Below are 18,840 nucleotides of genomic sequence, written 5' to 3'. Positions count from 1 at the left end.
TCCTTCTCTCTTCCTCTCTTATGTTCCATGTTTCTGCCCCATATAGTGCTGTAGGCACAATCACAAAGGGAGTCACAAAGTGTGCAAAGATGGTGTGTGGAACAAGAAGGATGGGAGGAAATAGAAGGAAGGGTAGTGAATGGTGGGATGAGGAAATGAAGAAGGTTGTAGAAGAGAAGAAGCGAGCTTTCACAGATTGGATACAAAATAGGACGAGGGAGTCATATGAGAGGTACAAAGAAAGGAAAAGAGAAGTAAAGCAAAAGGTAAAGGAGACAAAGAGGAGAGCAGATATGAAATGGGGTAAGAGTATGACAGAAAATTTTGAAAGTAATAAAAAGATGTTTTGGAAAGAAATTAAGAGAGGAAGAGGAGGCGAATTAAGTAGAGAAGAAAAGGTAAAAGGTGCAGATGGAGAGATGATAATGGAAGAGAAGGCAGTAAGGGGAAGATGGGCAGAATATTTTAGGGAGTTGCTAAATGTGAAGGAGGATAGGGAGAGAAAGATAGTTGCAGTGGGAAGTGCTAAGAAAATGACCGTGATGAGTGAGGAAAATGGGGGAGAAATAAGGAAGGTTGAAGTGAAGGCAGTTGTTAAGATGATGAAAGCAAGTAAGGCACCTGGTCTGGATGGATGCCATGCAGAATGTCTAAAAAAAAAGGAGGTACAGTGATGGACTGGCTGGTGAGGTTATTTAATGTTTGCTGGAGAGAGGGTAGAGTGCCGGAGGACTGGAGGAGTGCCTGTATAGTTCCACTTTACAAGAGAAAAGGGGACAAGTGTGAGTGTAGTAGTTTCAGAGAAATTAGCTTGTTAAGTGTAGTTGGGAAGGCTTATGGGAGGATCTTGATTGAGAGGATTAGAAGAGGAACAGAGGGAGTAATTGGTGAGGAACAGTGTGGATTTAGGACAGGTAGAGGTTGTGTAGATCAGATTTTTGTGGTAAGACAGATGTGTGAGAAAGCTATAGGAAAAGGTAAGTTGATAACAATAAGCATAAACCTCATTCAACCTAACCAAACCTAACCCTAACCTAACCTAAAGTAATCTTGATTCCACTGTTGATATTTGGCATACTGTGGTGACAATTCCTCATGTGCCCCAATGGGATGGTGCAGGAAGTAAAGGTGATGGTAATGGGCAGGGAATTAGAAATGATTAAAGGAAATAGAGTCAGTTGTTGTTTGGTGACGACACTGGACTTGTGGAATGGTCAGAGGGAGGATTAAGGGAGTTAGTGACGGAGTTTGGGAAGATATGTAATAGGAGAAAGTTGAAGGTAAACCTGGGTAAAAGTAAGGTGATGAGATGTTCCAGGGAAGAGGATGGCAGCAAGTATAAAGTCAGAAAGGAAAGAGGCTGGAGGAAGTATATAGCTTTTGGTATTTGGGGTCACATGTGGCAGGAAAGGGAGGAGTGGAGGTGGAGGTAAACTGTAGATTGAGAGAAGCAAGTAAATGCTATGAGGGATAAAAAAAAAAGTGTCATGAGAAATAGATATTTGGGAATGGATCCAAAGAGGAGATTATATGAAGGGATGATTGTGCCAAGAGCATTGTATGGGGCAGAGACTTGGAATTTAAGAGAGGCAGAGAGGAAAAGTTTGAATGTGTTTGAGATGAAATGTCTTAAGAAGTGTGGTAGGGATCACAAGGTTGGAAAGAGTGAGAAACGAGGTGATGGCAGATAGGGCTAATGAAAGAGCATTGGGATGGTTTGGACACATCGAAAGAATGAGTGACTAAAGATTAGTAAAAAAGGTGTGGAAGGCAGAGTTGGATGGAGCGAATATGAGGGGATGACCAAAGATAGATGGATGAATGGGGTGAAAGGGACATTCAGCTTCTTGAGGTGATCTTCCACCTCTTATATGTGTTAAGTGAAATGGCTTTAGGATATTTTCCATTAAATATTTTTCTTTTCTTTTCAGTTTTGAGTTAAATTAGGAAGGTAGCATGAATGTTATTTGCATGCCAGGCAGGAGAGCTTAAGGCATGTAGTGTATTAGGTGTACTAGATCATATATATAATTCATTACTTTTAATTGCAGTGAAATGTTTCAGAAATTATATGTGAGCTTTAAATTAGTATAGCATCCAAATTTAGATTAATCATCTTTGTGGTTAAACCATATATAAAATTGCTGTTTTGGAATTGATTCTGATATAAAGTTTAGGATGTTAAGCTCAGGAGTAATATCTTCATTTATTGTAATTTTTCTGTGATATTGAAGAAGGTTCATAAAAAGAATGTGAGATGGTTCTTGTTGCATTCACATTTAAGAAAAACACCATTACCTTCATTCTGTCAGCTAATCTAACTTGAGCTCGTCCAGAGTGCTGATAGAGAATATAGATTGTTTTCTTTTCATTTGACAGGAACGGTGTTGACAAAACTTGTCCCGTATGTCGGGAATCCTTGAAGAGCACTGATGATACGTGGGTTATATCTGAAGTTCCGGACAATGAACAAGTAACCCAGGAAATACAACGTGCTTTGATCGGCCTTGCAGAAGTTAAGTCACCTAAAGACAACCACGAATAGAACTTTTACCTTATGTTTTTAATTTCATTTTATAGTGTCTTGTACATTTAAAAGTTGAATGTTGTCGTACAGCATCCACATTTAGAAATTCAATTATGTAATAGGCTATCAAAATCGGAAGAAAGATGCAGATATGTAATAACAGTTTTGAGTTATAGTGATGTGATGTATTTTCATTTTGGAGTTTGTAATCATAAGCCCAAATCCAAGATGAAATATTCCTATGTGCTTGCATCTGCAAATGTATGTATATATATTTAGATACTTGTGTGCATTAGTTCCCCATAAACCTGAAGACTGCCAATTTTTTTTTTTTGTGTATTAGGTACTTAATTAAACCGTAGAACTCAAAAATCTGAAAAGAAACACAGCTTAGATTAAAAAAAAGATAATAATAATAAAAGAATCATAATCCCAGATGCAATGCCTCTTCATTTAAAACTCGTTCACCATCACTGTAGTTTGTAGATCTAGTCATGCTTTTTGTAACAAAATGATTATTCCAAGAGACAACCAATCCTATGACATTCTAGACTTTTAGTTCAAGCCCAGTGTATGTTTAGTTTTATATCTATACACTTGAAATTTTGCTATACACTTTTTGGTTGCATTTTATACACTGGGCTTCCAGCAGTTGATTTACGTATACAAAATCCATGAAGATTTTAGCTGATGTACTGTAGAGTGTAAATTTTAAGAGAAAAGATCCTGGACTTGCTATAGACTAGAGCAAACCCTTCCAGGTTGATGTGATATTAAAGCTAGGAAAGTGAATAGTTTGGTTTAATAGAGACAACATGAAGATGAAAGAAAACCAAATTGACACCAAACCCTAAATAAGTAATGTTCAGTATTATAGATTTATCTGTTTCCAAGAAAGTAGTGGGACTCAAAGCAAGCTTACAAACTTGTTAAAAAATGAGACTTGTTACATGGAGATGTTAAACACAGGTAAATGAACTATACAACACTCCTTTGCTCCATAGAGGCAGAGGTATTTGCAACTATGGAACCTAGAAAACAAAGCAAAAAAAAAAAGACAAAATTTTACTCCATATGTAATTTTTTTTTCACATGGATTTGCGTTATACGGGGGGGGCGAGAACCTTTGGTATATACATACATTGTATGTTAATGGAAATATTTGTACATAATATACATTGTTTACATGTTCCTAATGGAAGGTTCTTGAAAGTCTTAGACATTATATTCTGTTTTTCCATGACTAAGAAAATCGTGAAAATATGTGGATGGCAGGAAGGTTCTGGGTGTTAGGTATCTCTACTGTAAATAAATGTATATTGCCAGATTTGAACCCAAGGGCATATTTTAATTCATTTTATCTTTCTATCTCTCTTACATTTTCTCTCTCTCTCTCTGTCTCTCTCTCACTCCAAAGAATAGGTCAGGTCCACTGTATTTACAGCCTGGTATAAGGCCCACTCAATAACCACGTTAGACCATTATATATATATGTGATAGGTTAGTTTTATGTAAGAATTTTGAATTTCTCCTTAACACAAATCTTGTTGAACAACATACAAAGACAACAAGAAATCATTACAGAAATATTACAGAACAAGTTTATTGTATCTTTTAAAGTTAATAAAGCATTTAATATATTGGATCTTTCTGCCAGTAAATGTATTTATTACTTTGAGTATGTAATTAATATGTTCCTTTATAAGTCAATAAATACAAAGCAACATTTGTTGTTTCAGACCTTATAAACGTCTATATAAACATGCCTTATAAACACATTGGGGGGTGAGGGAGTATGTGTGAATAATATTTTGACGCAGCCCGAAGGGATTTCTCCGTCTTCTCTTTTTCTGCACGAGAGGACGGAGATGGGGGTTGCCCATTAAATGAAACAGCCTTACTGTGGATGTGCTGTGTCTTCCTGCATTGCTTCTGACCCAGGGCAGTGGGCAAGATGCAGGGATAACCCGTCATCTAGGAGGAGCCAAGAAAAGAGGGAGGGATGGTGAATGGGAGTGGAGTATGTGGGGATGAAATGGGTGGAATTATGCATTTGACTTTGGCTACCTCCCTTGTAAGGGGGAAAAAGCTGTTAACATATGTATGTATGTATGTATAAACATCCTAACATCAGGTTTCGAAGACAGATAAGTGATTATTATCTCTCAATTATCATCTTGTAGAACCACCACTTGTTGGTCCCTTTTGGTTTGAGGTCAAGGAAAATCAGGTTAGGGCATAATTACTTGCGGCAAAGGTCAAGGGGCTGGCGGTTCAAACCCTGCCACCGGCAAAGTTGAACCAAGGACATACATGCATCTTACAAGGGGGGTAGCCAAAAAGAAAAAGGCACAAAATCAATCCCACTCATTCCACCCCTGAATATACTCCACACCCCTCCACCCTCCCTCTTATCTTAGCACCTCCTGAATGACGGGTAATCCCTGCACCTTGTCCACTGCCCTGGGTCAGAAGCAGTGTCGCAAGACACAGCACATCCACAGCAAGGCCACACCAAGGACATGGTTCGTTAAATTCCACGCTAGAACGTCCTCTGTAAGGGACACCATCCTAGCCCTCTGATAGGGAGGAGTTTGTGACATTAAACCATTAAAAAAAAAAAAAAAAAAACGCTGAATGGAAAACCTGCAACCCCATAGTGGCTAGCAACAGTCTTTTAAACTTTCCACAGATATTTCTAGAAAGAAACTCCAAAGTGTTGTCTGTACCATATCATTGTGGGACTATTTCTATGCCACAAACCGAAAGTTGTAAGGAGAGGAGAGCAGTTGTCAGCTCTCCTTGCGTGAAAAGGTGTAAGAAATACATTTGAAGTTGATAGAGATTGACGGGTCCAGTCCAGACACCAAATGATAACTCCTCCAAGGCTGCATCTCCTGACGTAGGTGAAGGGGTTGTTGTTGTTGTTCCCTAGACTGTCCAAGCAGTCCCGTCTCCCCAAGGAATGCCACGGCTGAAGTGGGGTTTTCCCACAGATTCTTTATGGAGTGTATGTTGTGTTGTTTGCATGCATGATTGTGTATAATGCAGTCTTCCATGACATGGGGTTGATGATGATGTGGTTTAATGTCACAGCCTCCTCCCATCAGAAGACGCTGACCCCTCATCTTTCCTTAATGTAATCAGTGTATTTACCTAGTTGTATCTTACTTATGAAGCAGCCTTGTTGTGAATGTGCTGCGTCTTGCAACACTGCAAGGAAATTTTTGTGGTATAATTCCTTTGACACATATGCTCGGACTCTGTGAAAATTATGATAAAGTGATGTATGGTATCAGACATCAACTCATTTTGAGAAGAGCAAGTACTAACGCTAATGCCATCCTGAAATCAGATGAGAAAAATGGGGGTGATGATAAGGTTCCAGATGGAGAAATTGTACTCACGAAAATTAGCTGGAGGATTCCACATCTGAAACCCTCAGATGATCATCTTATAAAATTATCGCATGATATTCAATCACGAGTCAAGCTCGATATTAATTATCTGAACAGACAGTATAGAAATTGATAATGGTCATACACAGTTCGATTGGCGACTGAACATTACAGCAGGAGCTGAAAACCGAGATATATCATTCTCGGATTCCAGACAGATAAGGAGAATAAACAGACTGGGAACGCTATTACCTTCAATCACTGCAGCCTGAATAATGCCAATGTATTTCTCAATAGTGAAAGATACCCCGAAATGTATCTTGAACTAGATTTTGATAGAAACGTATACACAACCGCATACAAAATGTTGTGCGATTATATGGATACACTCGCGGGAGATGAACGCTGTGCGATTACCATGGGAGAATATAGATATTTGTATCCCTTATTCGCATTTGATGTGAGCAGGCAATCTGAGAAACTGAAAAATGCTGTGACCGACATTGGAATTCGAGCATCATTCAAGAAAAACATCCCTAATGAAACGGTACCCTATGCATTGATTCTATCTGAGCGTATGTTCAAACTGGAATCAGATGGAAGTAAGTTGAACAAAGTTGGGTTAAAAGGCCCAAATTTGGAGGGTTGCTACCGCCACGTCCTTGGGCTCAGGCTGCTCATGTGTACCTTGCTGTGCACTGTGTCCGACTCTCTCCCTGTGGGGCAAGTTTGGATCAAATCGGTCACCTTCGGATTTTCGGGAAAATTCATGTGGTTAATCCTTTGAGATTTTTTTTGGATTTTAGGTTATTTTGGTCACCTGCTCCGATTTACCCGCCATCTCACCCACAGGTTGAGTGCGGCCAGAGTTACCGTGGAGTTCAACTTGACACCACTTAGGCCGACGGTATGGGTGCCAGAGGCCCAAAAGTCAATAATGGGTTAAAAGGCCCAAATTTGGAGGGTTGCTACCGCCACGTCCTTGGGCTCAGGCTGCTCATATGTACCTTGCTGTGCACTGTGTCCGACTCTCTCCCTGTGGGGCAAGTTTGGATCAAATTGGTCACCTTCGGATTTTCGGCAAAATTCATGGGGAGATTTTGGGTCATTTTGGTTATATGCTCCAATTTACCTGGCATCTCACCCATAGGCAGCAGCTGGTCAGTTGACGCAAAGTGCTAGGTATTGTATAGATAAAATGCCTTGACCATAAAAAAAGGAAAAATAAAAAAACTCAGGTCGAAATGGACATGACTTTTCCTATTCAACTTGAGCTGATCTACAGTCATGATGGTCGAGAATTTTACCATGTTAAAGTTAATTTCAACGCTCACTGTGACTCAGGTCGAAATGGACATGACTTTTCCTATTCAACTTGAGCTAATCTACAGTCATGATGGTCGAGAATTTTACCATGTTAAAATCAATTTCGACGCTCACTGTGACTCAGGTCGAAATGGACATGACTTTTCCTATTTAACTTGAGCTAATCTACAGTCATGATGGTCGAGAATTTTACCATGTTAAAATCAATTTTGACGCTCACTGTGACTCGGGTCGAAATGAACATGACTTTTCTTATTCAACTTGAGCTAATCTAGAATCATGATGGTCAAGAATTTTACCATGTTAAAATCAATTTCAACGCTCACTAGGACTCAGGTCGAAAGGACCATGACTTTTCCTATTCAACTTGAGCTGATCTACAGTCATGATGGGCGAGACTTTTAAAATTGTTAAAATTAATTTCGACGCTCACTGTGACTCAGGTCGAAATGGACATGACTTTTCCTGTTCAACCTAAGCTAATCTACAGTCATGATGGTCGAGAATTTTACCATGTTAAAATCAATTTCGACGCTCACTGTGACTCAGGTCGAAATGGGTATGACTTTTCCTATTCAACTTAAACTAATCTACAGTCATGATGGTCGAGAATTTTACCATGTTAAAATAAATAAACAAGATCACAGTTACTCAGGTCGAAAGGGACATGACTTTTCCTATTCAACATAAGCTAACCTATAGTCATGATGGTTAAGAACTTTACCATATCAAAACTAATTTCAACACCCACTGTGACTCAGGTCGACATAAACATGACTTTTCCTATTCAACTTAAGCTATTCTACAGTCATGATGGTCGAGAATTTTACCATGTTTAATTAATTTCAAAACTCACTGTGACTCTGGACGAAGTGAACATGACTTTCCTATTCAACTTGAGCTAATCTACAGTCATGATCGTCGAGAATTTTACCATGTTAAAATTAATTTCGACGCTCACTGTGACTTAGGTCGAAATGAACATGACTTTTCCTATTCAACTTAATTTAATCTACAGTCATGATGGTCCAGAATTTTACCATGTCAAAATTTATTTCAACGCTCACTGTGACTCAGTGATGTCACGGTATGATAAGATGACGTCATTATGTGATAAATTGACGTCACCATGTCCTATGACGTCAATTTGTGTCCCTGTGACGTCACGAGACGATCCTATGGCGCCATGATCAATCCGGTGACGTCACAGTATAATCACATGATGTCACTAGGTATTAAACATATAGAAGTCCGATTGTGGGTGATGAGACGTCACAAATTGCCATAGCACACTATTGGATGAAGACGCTCGCCACGGGCTTCGAGGACTTCCCGCGGGAAGACTTGGGGTGAGTTGAATACATACCGAGGGTCCAGGCCCGTCTTCGTGGGAGACGCTCAGGGAACGTCTTCACCCAGGACGAAGCCTCTTGACTAACGCCCACGGACGAGGTCGCTCGGAAACGAACTTGGCCTCGCATACTCCCTTTCGGTCTCTCGCTTACCCCGAGGATCTTCACGAAACTAGTGAGAGTGGTAGGCGTACGCTGGACGGAAGCAAGCGTCTCCACACTCAGGTTCCTAGACGGCTAGTTGATGCATTTGCCCACCGGGGAGGGTGCATCGGCCGACATCTCAGTGGCTCTGAGAGTGTTGGCGGACGTGGAGTTCGGGGTGGACTGGAACGGGTCTGCCCTTGCTCCCATACAGGGACTTCATTGGCTCGGGATTGAGTAGGACACAGTCAGCGCTCTTCGGGTGCTCCCCTGCGCCAAGAAAGCGTGTTTCTCTCACACGTTCTCCCTCCTTCAGTGGCGGGGGGGGGGTACCTCAACTTCGCGACTTCGGCCCTTCCACTGAGCCGCTTGGGGCGCCGACGGCTGGTACGGGAGGTCGACAGGAGCCTACTACTTCTCCCGCGTGACCGGCCCGGGCCGATACCCTTAGCACTCCACAGCTTGTTGCGTCCCGGGCTTCGGTCGGGGCCCCTACGCCGGTCGCTCTATCCAGGTTTCAAGAGACCTTCGTAGTGTAGCAACTACGCCCACAAGTGTTCGAGTCGCTCTCCCTCCACTACGGCACCCCAGAGGTGGACCTGTTTGCCTCCCCAAACACGACCCAGCTCCCCCTCTACCTCACCTGCATCCAAAGGACACGCACAGGAGGCCCAGACGCCTTCACGGAGGACTGGAATAGCTGGAAGTACGTATTCATTTTCCTCCTCCAGGTCCTCCTGATAGCTCCCTATTGGCCAACCCAGCCGTGGTTCGGGGAGCTAATGAGATGGGGCCCTTCTCCCCTTCTACTGGGGTCAGCCTGCCTAGCCAACAGCCTTACCACGCCTCTTCAAGCGTCACTCCAATTTGATACTTGGAGTTTCTACGGGGAGCTCTCAGCCAACTCTTCTCTACAGAGGCAGCAGACAAGATGCTCAGAGCTCACCTTCCGTCCTCAGTGCGACGGTGTGGGTCCTGCTGACGGAGATTCCGGAACTGCCTTCGGAGACGCGCGATGGTGACCATCTCCGCCAGCATGGTTCCGGACTTCCTGACTTGGCTGGCTACCTCCACCAACAGGGCACCGGCAACTATCTTGCCTCACTATACAGCCCTCACTGATCCGCTACACTTGGGCATGAACATCCGAGTGCCACAGAGGGCGCGAACCCTCCTAAGGAAGGGGATCAGCGCCTCGAGAGAGCTGAGACATCAACCGGTCCTGGCCTGGTCCTTGCATCGTGTTCTGCAGTACCTGGCGTTCGAAAGGGCCATTATGGAGGAAGATCACTTCCCTCAACGTGTCGTCTTTCTGCTCGCCTTGACTACGGACTACAGGGCTTCACAGCGGGTGGCAATCAACCGCCACCCGTCCGTCTCCAAACTGGAGGAGGACAGCTCGGCCCTAACCCTCTCTCCATCACCAACATTCCTGGCCAGGAACGGCCGAGCGGACGACATGATTGGCCCTCTCAGAATACAATCCTTCCGGGAGGGAGGACGCCCACATCCACTGCGCCCGGTCCGTGCGTTCCAAGACTACGTGGACCACACGGAAGAGATTTTTGAGGATCATCTCTTCTATAACTCGAAATTTAGGATTCCCCTAACCCCGAGGTTCCGGGCACACCTGCCTTTCCGCTCTGTGGGAGAGAGCCGACCCGGGCCATGCCCCGCACGCCCACAGCATCAGGGACTTTGTGGCATCGCTGGCGTTTCTCCGCACCCACTCGGTGGAGCGGGTGCGGGACCTAGGGGCTGAACATCGACGACTCCCTTGGGGACACGGTGTCTCTACCACTCGGTCACCCCTGGCCCATGTGTCGCCATGGAAACGGCTCCACCCCTATCATCTCATAAAAAAAAAGGGGTGGAGGGGGCAAAGGGCGATCGAGGAGTGGGGAGGGGCCAGAAACCGCTGAACAGGATACGAATTTCGTATAATTTACGCATCGTGTGAACAGTGCAATGTTGTGCATGTCACATTCTTCGGCGTGGGTACTTGACGTTTCTTTCTCCCCTCTACTGAGTGATAAAATGAATAAGTCTCCCATAGGAAAGACACACGTAATAACGGTTTGAATCAGGCTTCACCTCTCCTCCCACCTGTCCTCGTCTCATGCATAGCTTCGCTGTGCAGGTTTCTTTCAGCCGATAATATTTCTTTGTCGCGGCTCGTGCCGCTTAAATTCTTCTTATCGGCTTAAGAAACCTGCACAGATTTAGGGTCCCTCCCTCCTCCCACAGGCGAAGCCTTCATTTCTCATTGAAGTGAGCTCAGCAAGCCGGGCAGCCGGGTAAGAAGGGAGGGGGAGGTGGGGTCGACAATGCGCATGCCTGCACAGAGCCGGGAATTTTAAATTTCCCATGATTTTGGCGGAAAACTCAACCACACTCAACCTTCGGGAATTGGCCATATGACCAGGAGTGTGGTATAGGATTATCGCTATAGCTTCGCTGTGCAGGTTTCTTAAGCCGATAAGAACAATTTAAGCGACACGAGCCGCGACAAAGAAATATTTGAGTCTTTATCAACCGAGCATTTTGTGTAACAAGCAAATCAATTAGGCTCGTCTTTTTGCGTATACAAGGTATAAGATCCTTCAGGATTTGGCTGTCTTCTTTTTATTCTATCAAGAGTACTTTCAAAATCGCTATATATTACAAAAGGATCTTCTATCTTTTTATACAATGACCTAAAAACAATAGGTCCCTCTACAAGCTCCATTCGTACAGGTTTATGGACTGGACATTCAGGTTCATGTTAACAAGTACCTTCTTCTTTCAGAAGGGATGCAGACAGTATGAACAAGGCAAAACTCGTCCATTAGGACTTTTAGTCATAAATGGGCTCAAATCTTCCATCAATACATAGTGCTTATTTTCTTCCTCGGATATATACACAAGGTTTGTGGTAAGTGCCAAACACGCAGTATTTTGGTAGGAGTTTATTGCGGAGGTCTACACACAAGTAAGACAGGAAGTGATCTGTCACAAGCGAATGCTTGGGGGGCCTAGCTGGGCATTAAGACGCGCCCGTGACCTACTTTCTGTTACATTGTTGCTAGGCGGGAAAAAGATTGGGCAAAATAATACATACTAACATATCTTGGTATATACATAAAAATATACAGCAACAAGAGAACAATTACATTGTCACGTGGGACACGTGACGAGACTTGGAAGGCTGTCGGCGCGACGCCTCATCATCCACTGATCACGTGATTTGGCCGAGAGAAGGAGTGGTGGTGACCCAGCACACCTGGCCGGCCGAAAGGTGGCGTCAGGTCAGGCTTGGCTTCAGTGTTGCCAACTGTCCCTACGAGGTCTACTGCTGTGCGCATGCGCAGATCCATGCCCTTCCACTCTCCCTCACCCTCCCGGATGTATAAGAGGACACCAGGACGGAAGGAGGACACACACCTTACGGCCGCCTGCCGTTGAGGGCGGACCCCCCCCCTCCCCTCCCAGTTCCACGGAGGGAGGGCGCCGGGACAAAAGGAGACCACGAGGGACCAGGAGACACACCTTACGGCCGCCTGCCGTTGAGGGCGGACCCCCCCCCCTCCCCTCCCAGTTCCACGGAGGGAGGGCGCCGGGACAAAAGGAGACCACGAGGGACCAGGAGACACACCTTACGGCCGCCTGCCGTTGAGGGCGGACCCCCCCCCCCTCCCCTCCCAGTTCCACGGAGGGAGGGCACCGGGAACAAGGAGACCACGAGGAGCAGGACGGAAGGAGGACACACACCTTACGGCCGCCTGCCGTTGAGGGCGGACCCCCCCCTCCCCTCCCAGTTCCACGGAGGGAGGGCCCCGGGACGGAAAGAGACCACGAGGAATAGGAGGACACACACCTTACGGCCGCCTGCCGTTGAAGGCGGACCCCCCCCCCTCCCCTCCCAGTTCCACGGAGGGAGGGCGCCGGGACAAAAGGAGACCACGAGGGACCAGGAGACACACTACTACGGCCGTCTGCCGTTGAAGGCGGACCCCCCCCCCTCCCCTCCCAGTTCCACGGAGGGAGAGCACCGGGAACAAGGAGACCACGAGGAGCACGATACAAGGAGGAGTGGTGTAGGACACAAGGAGGAGACGCGCGCCCGTCCTTAGTAGGACACTAATGGGGACCCGTCCGGAAGGAGACTACACAGCAATTGGATGGTGTAGTATATGTTATGATCTGTAATCTTGTAGACATCACGCTGGTGATTTTATATTTTATATGTGTGGAGTTGTAGATAGGATAGTGCTCTGTGTTATCCAAATAAAAACACGTGTTGTGTTACCTTTGTTTCTTTCTCTCTCGCCCGAATTCTCAATATACCGAGTATACAAAACAATTATTTGTACCCCCCTGACATACATATAATGATGAATATGCATGCAAAATGGTTAAGGGTAACATATATTTAGTTCCTTAATTCTACGACGTGTACAATTGGCATAGATGCATACGCGTTTAGCGTACGCCCAATGACGTATATATATTCGGTTATATGATTATGTATAGGGCACTTATATAATGTAATGACTACATAGGCTTACTTATACAATACATTTACAATAGATATATGTTGATATTAAGTACTCATGTATAATAAAGAAGTGTGACATATACAATAAAGGAGATACATATACAATAAATATATACAATAATTAAGTAAGGAAGGGCTTGGCTACAGGTTTACATCTTTGTCTTTTTTCACTTTTGTCATTCTTAAAGGATACAGGCTTTTATTTTCATCATTATCAAAGGCAAAGGCACTGACGCTGATGGCATTCTTCTTTTCAAATATGGTCATCTTATCTAATTTGACTGGCAATTCTCTTCCACTCCAATCGTCATTTTGAGCAGTAGCCTTAAATGTCTTACTAATTCTCTCTTTGTCCTTTTCATCCAAGCAATCTGACCGAGCAACGCACCACTTGAAACACTCTTGATCCTCATTTTTAATATTCACTACTTTATATTTTGCCTTTTGATATTTATTAGGACGTTTCATATAATTAGACCCTTTCAATGCTTCGTATTTTGCTATTTTTATTTCAAAATTGAAAAACTTCTCAATTATCCAACCTGAGCCCTCTCTTGTAAATTGATCAATCTTATTTTCTAAATTACCAATCATATCTACCACTACACTTTTTATTTCGGAAAGATCTGTCATCGGCTTCATCTCGCCACTCTTGATCCAGGGCTCTTGAATTGAATTGAACTGCTCCCATCTCCTAACTACTTATAGAATCGAACTTTGAGACAAAGAGAAATTTTCAAACCTTTCCAATTGTGCTCTTTGACTCTCTTCTCTATAACATCCACCATACTCATAATAAAAAGTTTGGGATCAATTGTACTAATGTCGGAATAACAATAAACTCCTAATTGACCTCCACAACCTTCCCGACTATCATCGTGTTTACATGTCATTTTACATATCAGCTTCTGAAAATGTTTTTTTGGTTTTGATTTCTTGGGAATATCTTGGGGGTTAACCTTGAAGTAATGTTTCTTACATTTTTCATGTCTTAAACGGTTCAAATTGGTCTTGTTACAAATTTCCCAATGAAATTTTCCACCCTTATTTAACCTATTGTAATTAGGATTCAACCGTTTCTTGTGATACACTGATTTCTCATGTCTTAAAGGGTTAAAAATAATTTGATCACAAATTTCGCAATGAAATTTTCTCTCTTTATTGTAATTAGGATCTAACCGTTTCTTGTGATAGACTGATTTCGCATGTCTTAAAGGGTTAAAAATGGTCTTGTTACAAATTTGACAATGGAATTTTAGACATACTGGTTTTGATGATTTCATCATGGTATTTCGGTTGATATTTGTATCCATTTCTATATATATAATTGTCTTGAAATAATTTTTTGTTTCTAAATTTCAACTTTTTTCGGTGACCTGTCTAAGATATAGTTACCCATTGACTAATGAAAGAAAATGAGGGAGATAATACGTCATGTTCAAGCAAGCATCCCGAGCCAGATAACGATATCATAGTGGCAGTCATATACAGCTCGACTCGTAATTGACAGACTTGGGTTCGATTCCCATGCTGGGTACAAATGTTTTGGATTAATCTATGAGTGGAGGGGGAAAAATAAGAGGAGGAGCAGGAGGAGATGAAGAAATTAAAGGAGAAGGTTCCAAAAATTGATCTGGAGTGAAATTACACAGAACTTATTGTTCATTTTCCACCATGGTATTAAGTTCCAGATATAAATTGTGTTGGGCACTCATGGCCAAGCGGACTAAAACTCGACCTACTGAGCCCAAAGGTCCGAGTTCGAAACTGCATTGAGGTGCTCCCTCGAGGGGTTATCCAAGTTTGAAAATGGTTTCGAATTGCCGAGTGCGCAGTAAGTAATTCTATATAACCAGGTTCAGGCGTGGATGACTAATAATACCAACCACATGCTATCCTTCTCCCCCAATTCAGTACTAATCCGACAGGCCATGCATAAGACTATAGATTACTGTCGGGTGTCTGGGTATATAGAATTGAGGTGCACTCTGACCCCTTCTGAAGATGGAAGTGGCTTGAAGATGTGCAGTTGGAGAGGGTAGTATGGAGGCATGGGGCGCTTTTACTTGAATTTTGATTCAAGTTAGATTTGGTGGTTGAATCTAACGACGATATATTAAAGTTAGATTTCATGGTTAAATATAACCATGATATATTAAAAGTAGATTTTGGTGGTTGAGAGATGATTAAAATGTGAAATGCGCTCCTTTTGATACTACTTGGGTGAATAGCTCCAACTTTGGAGGGCTGTCACCGCCACACCCTTGGTCTCAGACTTCTCATGTCTACGTTGATTTCCACTGTATCCGTCTCTCTCCTTGTGGGACAAGTTTAGATCAAATCGGTCGCTTTCGGATTTTGAGTGAAATTCATGGATTATAGTCACCTGCACCGATTTATCCGCTATGACACCCACAGGTCGAGGCCGACAAGGGCTGGCGTGGAGACCAATTGCATATGGTCTAATACTTCTCATCTCTACCTTCATATCCACTGTATCCGAAATTTGGAGCAAATCGATCACCTTCATATTTTCGGTCAAATTCCTGGGGTTAATCCTTTGAGATTTTTTAGATTTTGGGTCATTTTGGTCACCTACACCTGGCCTAACTGGTGTGGGATTGCAATGGAGGGCATCCCAGGCCCTGCCGGACCTGTGGGTGTGATTTGGGGTAAATCGGCGGAGGTGACCAAAATGACCCAAAATCCACAAAATCTCCAAGGGGGTCCCCCATGGATTTTGGGGGGAAATCCGAAGGTCAGCGATTTGGTCCAAACTTGCGCCACAGGTACAGTGTGGGATAGGGTGCACATGAGCGTAGACAGCGGAATCCTGAGACCAAGGGTGTGGGGGTGAGAGCCCCCCAAAGTTGGGCCTTTTGACGTTTATGCCTCTGGCGGGGACACCGTGTGCCTGACTGGTGTGGGATTGCAGTGGAGGGCATCCCAGGCCCTGCCGGACCTGTGGGTGTGATTTGGGGTAAATCGGCGGAGGTGACCAAAATGACCCAAAATCCACAAAATCTCCAAGGGGGTCCCCCATGGATTTTGGGGGGAAATCCGAAGGTCAGCGATTTGGTCCAAACTTGCGCCACAGGTACAGTGTGGGCTAGGGTGCACATGAGCGTAGACAGCGGAATCCTGAGACCAAGGGTGTGGGGGTGAGAGCCCCCCAAAGTTGGGCCTTTTGACGTTTATGCCTCTGGCGGGGACACCGTGTGCCTGACTGGTGTGGGATTGCAGTGGAGGGCATCCCAGGCCCTGCCGGACCTGTGGGTGTGATTTGGGGTAAATCGGCGGAGGTGACCAAAATGACCCAAAATCCACAAAATCTCCAAGGGGGTCCCCCATGGATTTTGGGGGGAAATCCGAAGGTCAGCGATTTGGTCCAAACTTGCGCCACAGGTACAGTGTGGGATAGGGTGCACATGAGCGTAGACAGCGGAATCCTGAGACCAAGGGTGTGGGGGTGAGAGCCCCCCAAAGTTGGGCCTTTTGACGTTTATGCCTCTGGCGGGGACACCGTGTGCCTGACTGGTGTGGGATTGCAGTGGAGGGCATCCCAGGCCCTGCCGGACCTGTGGGTGTGATTTGGGGTAAATCGGCGGAGGTGACCAAAATGACCCAAAATCCACAAAATCTCCAAGGGGGTCCCCCATGGATTTTGGGGGGAAATCCGAAGGTCAGCGATTTGGTCCAAACTTGCGCCACAGGTACAGTGTGGGGTAGGGTGCACATGAGCGTAGACAGCGGAATCCTGAGACCAAGGGTGTGGGGGTGAGAGCCCCCCAAAGTTGGGCCTTTTGACGTTTATGCCTCTGGCGGGGACACCGTGTGCCTGACTGGTGTGGGATTGCAGTGGAGGGCATCCCAGGCCCTGCCGGACCTGTGGGTGTGATTTGGGGTAAATCGGCGGAGGTGACCAAAATGACCCAAAATCCACAAAATCTCCAAGGGGGTCCCCCATGGATTTTGGGGGGAAATCCGAAGGTCAGCGATTTGGTCCAAACTTGCGCCACAGGTACAGTGTGGGATAGGGTGCACATGAGCGTAGACAGCGGAATCCTGAGACCAAGGGTGTGGGGGTGAGAGCCCCCCAAAGTTGGGCCTTTTGACGTTTATGCCTCTGGCGGGGACACCGTGTGCCTGACTGGTGTGGGATTGCAGTGGAGGGCATCCCAGGCCCTGCCGGACCTGTGGGTGTGATTTGGGGTAAATCGGCGGAGGTGACCAAAATGACCCAAAATCCACAAAATCCCCCATGGATTTTGGGGGGAAATCCGAAGGTCAGCGATTTGGTCCAAACTTGCGCCACAGGTACAGTGTGGGATAGGGTGCACATGAGCGTAGACAGCGGAATCCTGAGACCAAGGGTGTGGGGGTGAGAGCCCCCCAAAGTTGGGCCTTTTGACGTTTATGCCTCTGGCGGGGACACCGTGTGCCTGACTGGTGTGGGATTGCAGTGGAGGGCATCCCAGGCCCTGCCGGACCTGTGGGTGTGATTTGGGGTAAATCGGCGGAGGTGACCAAAATGACCCAAAATCCACAAAATCTCCAAGGGGGTCCCCCATGGATTTTGGGGGGAAATCCGAAGGTCAGCGATTTGGTCCAAACTTGCGCCACAGGTACAGTGTGGGATAGGGTGCACATGAGCGTAGACAGCGGAATCCTGAGACCAAGGGTGTGGGGGTGAGAGCCCCCCAAAGTTGGGCCTTTTGACGTTTATGCCTCTGGCGGGGACACCGTGTTCTTGACTGGTGTGGGATTGCAGTGGAGGGCATCCCAGGCCCTGCCGGACCTGTGGGTGTGATTTGGGGTAAATCGGCGGAGGTGACCAAAATGACCCAAAATCCACAAAATCTCCAAGGGGGTCCCCCATGGATTTTGGGGGGAAATCCGAAGGTCAGCGATTTGGTCCAAACTTGCGCCACAGGTACAGTGTGGGATAGGGTGCACATGAGCGTAGACAGCGGAATCCTGAGACCAAGGGTGTGGGGGTGAGAGCCCCCCAAAGTTGGGCCTTTTGACGTTTATGCCTCTGGCGGGGACACCGTGTGCCTGACTGGTGTGGGATTGCAGTGGAGGGCATCCCAGGCCCTGCCGGACCTGTGGGTGTGATTTGGGGTAAATCGGCGGAGGTGACCAAAATGACCCAAAATCCACAAAATCTCCAAGGGGGTCCCCCATGGATTTTGGGGGGAAATCCGAAGGTCAGCGATTTGGTCCAAACTTGCGCCACAGGTACAGTGTGGGATAGGGTGCACATGAGCGTAGACAGCGGAATCCTGAGACCAAGGGTGTGGGGGTGAGAGCCCCCCAAAGTTGGGCCTTTTGACGTTTATGCCTCTGGCGGGGACACCGTGTGCCTGACTGGTGTGGGATTGCAGTGGAGGGCATCCCAGGCCCTGCCGGACCTGTGGGTGTGATTTGGGGTAAATCGGCGGAGGTGACCAAAATGACCCAAAATCCACAAAATCTCCAAGGGTCCCCCATGGATTTTGGGGGGAAATCCGAAGGTCAGCGATTTGGTCCAAACTTGCGCCACAGGTACAGTGT

The 18,840-nt window shown here is 45.5% G+C and overlaps 1 protein-coding gene across 4 annotated transcripts in view; it reads left to right on the top strand.

Annotated features, from left to right (window-relative positions):
• Positions 1–4,253, top strand: part of LOC143022140 (RING finger protein 141-like) — a 33,029-nt gene extending 28,776 nt beyond the window's left edge. For all 4 annotated transcript variants that reach the window (XM_076180158.1, XM_076180160.1, XM_076180159.1 and 1 more), the window contains one exon: positions 2,380–4,253. In XM_076180158.1, the coding sequence (XP_076036273.1) occupies positions 2,380–2,545 (166 nt within the window). In that variant the 3' untranslated portion in view covers positions 2,546–4,253. The remainder of the gene's footprint in view (positions 1–2,379) is intronic.
• The last annotated feature ends 14,587 nt before the right edge of the window (positions 4,254–18,840 follow it).

This window comes from Oratosquilla oratoria, chromosome 44, assembly GCF_046742065.1.
Source record: "Oratosquilla oratoria isolate Oo_2021 chromosome 44, ASM4674206v1, whole genome shotgun sequence".
Lineage (NCBI taxonomy): Eukaryota > Metazoa > Arthropoda > Malacostraca > Stomatopoda > Squillidae > Oratosquilla > Oratosquilla oratoria.
Note: the sequence above shows the minus strand (reverse complement) of the source record. Positions and strands in the feature narration are given on the sequence as shown.